The sequence below is a fragment of the Chaetodon trifascialis genome, chromosome 9 (assembly GCF_039877785.1).
Source record: "Chaetodon trifascialis isolate fChaTrf1 chromosome 9, fChaTrf1.hap1, whole genome shotgun sequence".
NCBI classification, from domain to species: domain Eukaryota; kingdom Metazoa; phylum Chordata; class Actinopteri; order Chaetodontiformes; family Chaetodontidae; genus Chaetodon; species Chaetodon trifascialis.
Window position 1 is genome coordinate 27,383,166 of NC_092064.1, and position 9,766 is coordinate 27,392,931.

Below are 9,766 nucleotides of genomic sequence, written 5' to 3' on the forward strand. Positions count from 1 at the left end.
GCCAAAAAACATGTGTAAAGATAATAGGTTAGAGGCGCAAACTGTGGCTGGAAAGCAAGATATGATAAGAGCATCACAAGGAAAGAATCCACTTCCAGGCCTGAGCGCAGCTAAGCATAAAATCAATGGGTCCCAAGTGCATTACGCACTAAATCAAATGATCTGATAGCTCCCCACACCTGAGGTATTCAGCATGTGATTTAGTTCAGATCACACACTGCAGCTAAGGGACGCATAGAACAGATTAAAGTGAGATATTATAAGACTTTATTAGGCCCCTGCAGCCAGAGAGGCCCCACGATATCAAATAAAACCTGCGTCTACTTCATAATTAAGTTAAAAAGACATGAAACCCTGTGCTGCACAGAAAAACAACGAATGCTCATCATTCCTCAGAATTTAGCAGGTTTTAGCATTTTATAAGACTAACACACGCACGCACACACACACACACACACACACACACGCACGCACACACACACACACACACACACACACACACACACACACACACACACACACACAAACTGAGTAACCGTGTACAGTGTGTGTGTGTGTGTGTGTGTGTGTGTGTGTGTGTGTGTGTGTGTGAGAGAGAGAGAGAGAGAGAGAGAGAGAGAGCTTTCTGTCACTGCCATGGATGCACGCCGCCCTCTTGTGGTGAACATGAAGAACTGCATTACTGTAACTTGCCTGTTGTACGTCACGCGGACAGCTCCCCTCTGATTGGCTGTCGTGTTCGGATCACATGATCGCCTCTCAGTGAATATTTCAACAGCCGTGAATCTGCTTCGTCTTTGTTTTCAGCGTATTTAACAATGAAACAAGAAGCTTAAATTACATTTTCTTTAAGTTGACGCTGTTGAATGTGGGATTTTAATTCACCTGGACGCACATTACAGGTGTGTCGACGGTGTTCTCGGAGCTGAAAGCGACTTGTTTTTGTTGTTTTGCACCGTCAGCGACTCTTCGCCTGCGCAGTAAACAGTAAGTTTGCGGATTATTCATGAGAGTTAACGAACTGTGGTGACGTTACAGCCAGTTAATTTTAATTACACCAGTTTCTTCTGAACTCGGCGTGTTTTATCCTTCTGTGAGGTGGCTGACCTCGTGTTGGCAGATCTGAATGATCGTCCCTCACTTCAGCAGCTCACAGGCTCCAAACTTGAGTCCCCTGTTTTCTCTAATGTGATTTGTTCCTCTGCGCAGACAGACAAGCCGTCTTTGTCCTCTGCTCGCAGAGACCATTCAGTGGACAGGTTTCAGGCCTCTGTGTTTGCTTTTTGTACAATCAGAGATCATCTGCTCCATGGAGGTGGTGCCTTCAGGGTCTCACGGGTGCTGGGAAATCTGAGAGTTCTCCATTGGATCGAGGTGTTTGATCCCATTTGAGCACAATATGTCTCTGTTCCTTATTCCAGACTCGCTTTAGCCCGGCATGGTTTGGTTAATATCACCCAGCAGCTGTTTTATCTGTGTGTATTTTTTGTTTTTTTTTAGCATCTTCCCTCTTGAATCTGTCCAGTCTGTCCAACATAAGAGCATGTGAGGACACACAGACTGTCCTCAGCTCTGATGCTGCTGATGTCAGCGTTCAGCAGCTTCCTGTCTCTGCTTTAAGCAACCAAACCTCATCGATCACAAGACCTCAGACGAGCAAACCGGTTCCTGATGGAGCGTGTGTGTGTGTGTGTGTGTGTGTGTGTGTGTGTGTGTGTGTGTGTGTGTGTGTGTGTGTGTGTCTTTGTGCTAGAGATCAGCTGTGCAGGTTATTCTCTGTCTGTGGTGTTGATGAAAACATCTAGAAGCTTCTCATTGTCAGGTCTGTAAAGGTTAGCTGGAGGGGTGTGTGTGTGTGTGTGTGTGTGTGTGTGTGTGTGTGTGTGTGTGTGTGTGTGTGTGTGTGCGTGCGTGCGTGCGTGCGTGCGTGCAGAGGGGAGCGTATGCTGCTGTTTTCTGACAGCTTGCAGCCTCTTTAAGTTGAAGCTCGTTTATTCGTTTCTTACTCGAACTCTGTGGATCCCTGTGAATTCTTTTTATTTATTCCCGAAAAACTGGATTTAATCTCCACCTTTTTCCTGCTTGGTGAACCTGGGCGTGTTTGGTGCAGTTGACTGATGTCAAACCACACAAGATTTCTGAGTCACGAGTGTTCAAAGGTTCCTGCTGATTTTCAGTTTCGGCCGTTTCGTCACGTCTCACCACAGAAACACGAAGACGTGATGTAACGCTCCTGTTTTGTTCCTGTGTTTGCTCTCAGAGCTTCATCCGACCTGAGCTGACACTGCTGTCGTCGATCAAACCCCATGTGAAGATGAAGACGGACGTCACCTACGACCAGGTGAGGTCCCTTAAGCATAGGTGATCAACAGGAAATGAATCTGTTTTTGAATAATTTCCATTTTTGACAGATTCAGACACTTTAACGAGGCGAAGCTTCTCTGACGTGAGGATTCACTCGCTCATCTACGTGTTTGACTCTCAGATAAATAGATTCATTCACTGGCGTCTTAATTTTTACATCTACTAAAAGATGAATTGATTAATATAAATAGAAATACAGATGAATTGAGCGCTAATGATCTGTATTTTACTTTAAGCCTATGGAAAAAATGCTTCTTGTTTTCCATGAATCTTGTTATTTGTGTTGAATTCGTTGAGCTTGTTTATCAGATCAGAGCAGTTTCTTCATTTGTCCGTCATGAGCTGACAGATCGTCCTCTGCCCCACGTCCTTTTCATGTCTTGATCTCATACTCGCTTTTATTTTGAAAAATGAGCCGCTCTTTGTATTCCTGTAATGTCACGGACGCAAGACAAGATGCTCTTCAGTCGAGTCATTTACATTTAGTTTCACACATTTTACTCAACTGTGGTGGACATCAGGCTGCTGTCCCCTCTGAGGAGTCATGGACCAGGACTTTCTCCTCCGTCGTCTCCCTGCCTGAGCAGACAGCAGCCTGGATGCAGTGAAGTTAATGAAACACACACTTCACTCTTCTGTGTTCATGTGTTCTTCTGGTGTCTGTAGCTGGTGGACGTGGAGATGAAGAGACAAGAGTCCAACAGGAGGGCACAAGTGGTGTGTAACGGCCACACACACACACACACACACACACACACACACACACACACACAGAGTCAAATCAAGCCACAAGTATTTAAACCCCCCCATCCCCACCCCCGTCCCCGTCCAGTATTCCAGGTGTGCGTTCGCTCTGGCCACCGTGGCGACGGTGCTGCTGGCTGCCACGGCCCTCTACAACCTCCTGACACCGAGGCCGTCCTCCACCCACCCTGCCCCGAGCAGCAGCCTCCGTCTGCCGCAGGCCGAGTCCTGCTCAGACCCCTGCAAGTAAGCGAGCGTGCACACACACACACACACGCACGGCTAGCAGCTAATTTCAGGAAACGGCCTCGCTGATCGGCGGTCGGGCTGTCCTCTGTCTGATGAAGCCGTTTTCTGTCTTCGTCAGGATCGTCCTGGTGGAGAGCATCCCAGAAGGCCTGGACTTTAACTCCAGCACCACCCACCCCTCCATCTTCCAGGCGTGGCTCAACCTGATGGCCGAGGCTCACAGCAGCGTCGACATTGCCTCTTTCTATTGGACGCTCACCAACAAAGACACGGGCACTGAGGAGCCGACGGCCGATCAGGTGAGCTGGAGCGGTGAATGGACACGTGGCACGGGACGGAAACGTCCACAGGCGTCTTCCTGTTTTTAAAACCTTTCTTTCGCCGCGTGGACAGGGCGAGACGATCCTGAAGACGCTAGCCGAGCTGTCGGGGAAGCTGTCCGTTCGCATCGCAGTCAACACGCCGCAGCAGAGCCAACCGCAGGACGACCTGAAGCTGCTCAACGACTCAGGTGACGCCTCGTCAGCGAGTGTCGCACTGACCAATCAGCTGTCTGATGTCGTGACTTTATATCAAACCTGATCATTAAGGCTGAGAGACACATATGAAGAGACAGGCGATGATGTCATCAGCTTACTTTAGTAAGCAGGTTTTACAGTTAATTTTATGTGTGTGTGTGTGTGTGTGTGTGTGTGTGTGTGTGTGTGTGTGTGTGTGTGTGTGTGTGTGTGTGTGTGTGTGTGTGTGTGTGTTTCAGGAGCTGATATCAGGACAGTGAACATGAGGGAGCTCACCTCAGGAGTCCTCCACACCAAGTTCTGGATCGTAGACAAGAAACACATTTACATCGGCAGTGCCAACATGGACTGGAGGTCCCTGACGCAGGTGCACACACACGCACGTGCACGCACACACACACACACACACTTTAACTCATTATACGAGTGTTTCCTTTCCCAGACAATATCTGCTGCGAGTGAGAGATGAAAGATTGTCTGAGCTGAATTCATTTTCTTCTAAGAGGAACTTCTTGCTTCGGCTCAGACTTTCGATCACATGCTGCGCTGAGAGAATAGTTTGCTTTCCTGATCAGATATATTTAGTTATATTATTATTCTGCTGAGCTGTCACTAGCATGAACATCCTGTTTTTCTGAGGCCGCACCAACATCCCGTAAAACTCTGCAGTCAACAAAGAGATTCTGAAAACTCTAAAATCTCAGGAATGACCAGTTAAATGTAAAGAAAATAAGTTTAGAAAAGTCTGGAAAGTATTGTTCTGAGTGATGGCATCCAGTCAGTTTGCAGTTTTGCTGCTCCTGCTGTTGTTTTTCGATGTATTGCCTCCGTTTTTAAAGTTGTTCTGCTGTCAGGTGAAGGAGCTGGGCGCCGTCGTCTACAACTGCAGCTGCTTGGCCACAGACCTGGGAAAGATCTTCGAAGCCTATTGGTTCCTGGGGGAGAGCCGGTCGATCCCGTCGCCGTGGCCCAGCAGCTTCTCCACCCTCTACAACAAGGACACGCCCCTTCAGCTGCCACTCAACGACACGCCGTCCCACGTCTACCTGTCGGTGAGACCCTTACAGGGAGGGCAGATTTATTTTTACAGTCCACGTGTGTTAAAAAGGTTGTCATGTGACCTGCGCTGCCAGCCGAGGCCACGAAACCAAAAACACCCCATGACCGTCCTCTGACTGAGCAGATCTGTTCTCCTCGTCTCCCCTCGCTCCCTCCCAGAGTTCCCCTCCGTCCTTCTGTGCAGCCGGCAGGACCCCAGACCTTCAGTCCATCCTCAGCGTGATGGAGGATGCGCAGAGCTTCATCTACATCGCCGTCATGAACTACCTGCCCACCATGGAGTTTTCCCATCCTAAAAGGTACAGCTGGACATAGAGGCTGCAGCCTCTTCGCATCATGAATGCAGCGTCTTGTGTGTTCACGCTCTGCATGTGGCGCCCCCTGCAGGTACTGGGCAGACATCGACACCCAGCTGAGGCGAGTCGGGTACGAGAAGCGGGTCAAAGTGCGCCTGCTGATCAGCTGCTGGGCCAGCACCCAGCCGGTCATGTTCCCCTTCCTGAAGTCTCTGGCCTCAGTTTACGACCCCAAGAGCAAGCTGGACATCCAGGTGGTGAGTAGCTCCTGAAAAAGACCTGGACGTGTGTCCTCTGACACTGAGGAAGGAGGGTGCGCATATTATGATGCATAAACCTCTTCTTCCTCTTATCCAGAGGCTGTTCGTGGTGCCTGCCACCCCCAAACAGAAGGAGATTCCCTTTGCCAGAGTCAACCACAACAAGTACATGGTGACCGACAAGATCGCCTACATAGGTGAGGCTGCACGCAGGCGCTGCGCAGACCACGTGAAGCTCTTCATCCCTCTAAACATGTTGTTTTCTGTCTTCAGGTACGTCTAACTGGTCAGGTGACTACTTCGTGAGCACAGCTGGTTCCGCATTGGTCGTCAACCAGACTGCATCACAGTCCCTGGAACCAACCGTCCAATCGCAGCTGAAGGCTGTGTTTGAGAGGGACTGGAGCTCCTCCTACAGCGCTCCTCTCACCCAGCACTCAAACCTCAAAGACCTGTGTTAGTTTCAACAGCCCATATTACAAATGCAGCAGTGTGCCGCAGGTGGACACTGGGTGGACACACGCGGTGGTGAAGTGCCAAAGTTGCTCATGTATTTCTGATTTAGGTCAGCCACAGATGACCTCTCAGCCGAGTTTCCAGTACACTGCCCAGTGGTGCCAGTTTCTACGGCTGTTGAGGTTCTTCAAGGGATTTTTTAAAGCACTAATTACTTTGCATCTCATTGATTTGAATTAATTGAAAGGTGAAGTGTTTCTCATTGAGTGGCAGTAGGGGGCGCTGTTCCCACTCAGGTCAGTTTCACGCAGAGGCACAATGATGTTTTTACCTGGCTCCCACTGTCACACCAGTTCAGTGATCTGTTCACCGATCAGTCTGCTTTCAAAGGTCGATCACGTCACTTTCCTTTGATTCACCTTCAGCCTCACTGGGACTTTTTTAATCCCAGCTCATCTCAGGGACTAAAGCGTGAGTGTTTTCTTGATCATTTTAGTTTGCTGGAACCTGGACATCTGGAAATAAGATGCAGGCTTTTTAAATCCCAGTCTCCGTCTTCAGGGCTGGTTTTAAAACACATCCGTTTGATGCTAAACGTCAGCCGTGCGACCACAGATTGAAAGTTTGCCGCCACAGAACATGAGGATGAAGTCATTTGATTTCCACTGTGTGGAGTGATTGAAACTGACAGTTAGTGAAGGTGGTTGTTGGCAACTGTCCAAAGAAGTGTGTTTTCTAGTAGCAGCATGCTTTTGGAAAAGCTCTGGAGGGGTTACTGTGTTCATGCCATCCTTCCTCTTTATAAAGAAGTGACTCACTAAATGTCTTTGAATCAGACCCGTTCAGCCTCTGTGCAGTTCTTCATGTGCCCTCTGATACGTGCTTATGTTCAGGTAAGAACTATAGAAGATGTGAATTGTTTGTATGACTATGGATTTTATCCCAGTCTTTTACTGGTTTCTGCAGGATTTCAGAAAGTCTGAGGTCACAAAGTCTCCTCATTGCAACCACACAACCATAAAATATTCTTATTCATTTAATTAGTTTACCTTTTTCACATGTTGAACTCACACTTTGAAAGTATTATCCTCCTGTATGATTGTCTGAATGATGCTTCTGCACAGTCAGTGTCAGAAATGTGAATCTAAATGAATGGATGAATACTAAAACACCTTCATTTTAGGGCTTATTAAACCTCCAAATTCCCATAAACTAAACTGATTTCAGATTCCTAAAACCTCAAATATGTCACATCTCATCGTAAAAGTTCCTTTAAAATGAATTGACCTGAATTATTTCCAGAGCTGACTGATGCTCCTGTGCAGTAGGCCTGCTCACTATAGGCTGCCTCTGTTAAACACATGAACAGGATGAATTTAAAGAGTTCTGGTTCACCTGTTAAACGTCATTGCACCGTTTGTTGTTGGGTGTCACACAAAAGACTCAGAAGTGAAATTAGTATTATTGTCATCATCACCATCATGACAGTCAGCAGGGCAGCTGAACTGTCCTGTTGTTTTTCCTGTGTTCAGCTGTCGGGTTGTTATCAGACACCACAGTAGACCTGCTGGCCTGTCCGCCTCCATACATTCCTGTCAGCCTCCATCTGCGCGCAGCGGCGCGGAGGAGGAGCGTTAACGGCGCCGGGACCGGTCAGCAGGGCGGACATGGTGGCTCCCAGCCCCGCTGTAGCCCACATCCCCGCTGGCCTGTCGCGGGTGTTCGACAGCTTTGAAACTGATCATTGTAACGATAAAATGTTTGAAACCAGCTGGAATCACGGACGAGCAACGCGAGCGCGTGCTGCCGCCCGCTCGGCGCGCGAAGCTGCGACTTTCTGTGGGTGAGGCTGCGAAGTTTCCATGTAGGGCTCCAAACCAGGGCTGTTTCTGAGGAGCCGAGGTATGAGGATACTGGAGCAAATCGGCTTCAGCTCCGAAGCTGATTGAAATGTTTTTATTCAGTGGAATATTTCTCCCATCAAGCGTGTTCATTGTGGATTAAAGTTCCAAACAGGACCAGTAACTTACAGTCGACCTTGACTAAATCCAACTCCTGTAGGCTATTATTAGACCCACAGCTCAGACATATAGATCAGAGGGAGACGGACGCGATCCATCAAGTGAGTTCATTCAAAGCCATAATCAAACTTTTCCTAAAACTCCGTTAACGCACCGCGTGCGCCACTCTCTGTGTCAGTATGAGGAGTATTCAGAGTACTGTCACAGCACTGTGTTCCTGTCGTTTGAGTTGAACTGTTTCAGCTCCTCCGCTCAGCTTCAAGCCCGCTGATGTCCTCAGTGTCCCGCAGACCTGCTCTGTCTCCCCGCTGTATGTTCGATCATCCTGCTCTCTGCGCTCAGTCCATTCACAGTCATGTCATGACATCTTTGCTGGTTTTAAAGACAGTTTATTCCACATTGACCTCATGTGCACGTTTTATTACAGTCAACCATATTCCGACTGACCTGTGATCCAGAAGCTATCCATCCTATGAGGTAAATGATGCAGTTTCATGTAGCTGACGGAAAGATAATTAAGGAAAAAGCATGAAATGATTATTTTAATATTGTGGTGTAGCCACTGAAACTGATGCTGATGCATTTATCATGTTGTGTTTATGTTTGTCATTATATTCAAATTGTTTTTTCCTGGGCCGTTTTGTATTGGCTCAATCAATCAATCAATCAATCAATCAATCAATCAATCAAGAAACCGATGACAGAACCGTATCTTTCATCCAATCTGACCGTTTCTCCTCCTCAGTCTGATAAACTCTTTGTCATATTCCTCTAACCAAACAAAACATGATCCACTTTTTTGTTTCTGGTTAAAAGCAGCTGAATTATAAATTGTTGCAGCGTCTAAATTTAGCATCAGGACCTTACAAGGAGCACTTGAAGGCAGCATTAAAATAGAGCCAGAAGCCTAGAAATAAATCAGAAGGCACAAACTTTGATTCTGTCACATTTTTTAGGTCCAAATGACATTTAAGACACAACCAATGAGAAGAGAGAGCCTTCACCAGCCGCCACTTCCTGTTTACAGTAAACCCACATAAGCTATAACATCGTTTTTACACATATTTCAGATCATAATTTAGCATTTTTGCTGAAGGATTAGATTTCTTTCATTGCAGTGTGAGCGTGTTTGTTGCAGTGGCAGATCTCTAACACTGGTGTGCAGTGTTGGTGCAGGTTTAAACTGTCAGACTGTACACAGCTCAAGGATCCAGACGGAAATCAGAGTCCAGCACAATCAGGTCAAATCAAAAGATTCACCAGAAAAGAAAGAAAATGATCATAAATGCCCACGAGGCATTATATTTGGATTAAATTCATCTCTGTGCAGTCACTTTTTAACAGAATCACAGTCCAGATTTCGGTGTTTGAGCAAAAAACTCATATCCAAAAAAAGTCCAGCTGTGGTCCACTGGACCCTGCTGTGTATGGGTGTGTCTGCATGACAGAATCAAACACACCCAGTCTCTGCTGACTGCGAACCAGGCTGACACAAACACACACAAACACACACCGACTGACCGAGAGCGAGGTGGTGGCGTTCTAACTCAAATACACACTCGCTGATAAGATTCACGATACAGCCCGTCTGCACTTATCACGGTTGGTATAAGCCCAAGAATAGTGGGCTGCCATTTGCTGCTCCTCACAAATATAGCTAAACATGCACACACACACACACACACACACACCGCGGAGGTATCTCCAACATGTCACTTCCCGGTGTGTAAACTATTTAGTGTCGTCAGGGGTCATGGAACGCAGCGGAGCCCAACCCAAGAGGTTATTTCTGTCTCCCT

The 9,766-nt window shown here is 47.4% G+C and overlaps 1 protein-coding gene across 1 annotated transcript; it reads left to right on the forward strand.

Moving 5' to 3' along the window:
* Positions 1-724: 724 nt before the first annotated feature.
* On the forward strand, positions 725-6,782 carry pld3 (phospholipase D family member 3). The gene is made up of 12 exons (XM_070970531.1): positions 725-987; positions 2,261-2,341; positions 3,031-3,081; positions 3,197-3,354; positions 3,476-3,656; positions 3,751-3,868; positions 4,115-4,242; positions 4,730-4,927; positions 5,094-5,233; positions 5,322-5,487; positions 5,588-5,687; positions 5,764-6,782. Exons 2-12 carry the CDS (start codon positions 2,315-2,317, stop codon positions 5,949-5,951), a joined length of 1,455 nt encoding a protein of 484 aa, XP_070826632.1. The 5' UTR covers positions 725-987; positions 2,261-2,314; the 3' UTR covers positions 5,952-6,782.
* Positions 6,783-9,766: the final 2,984 nt, after the last annotated feature.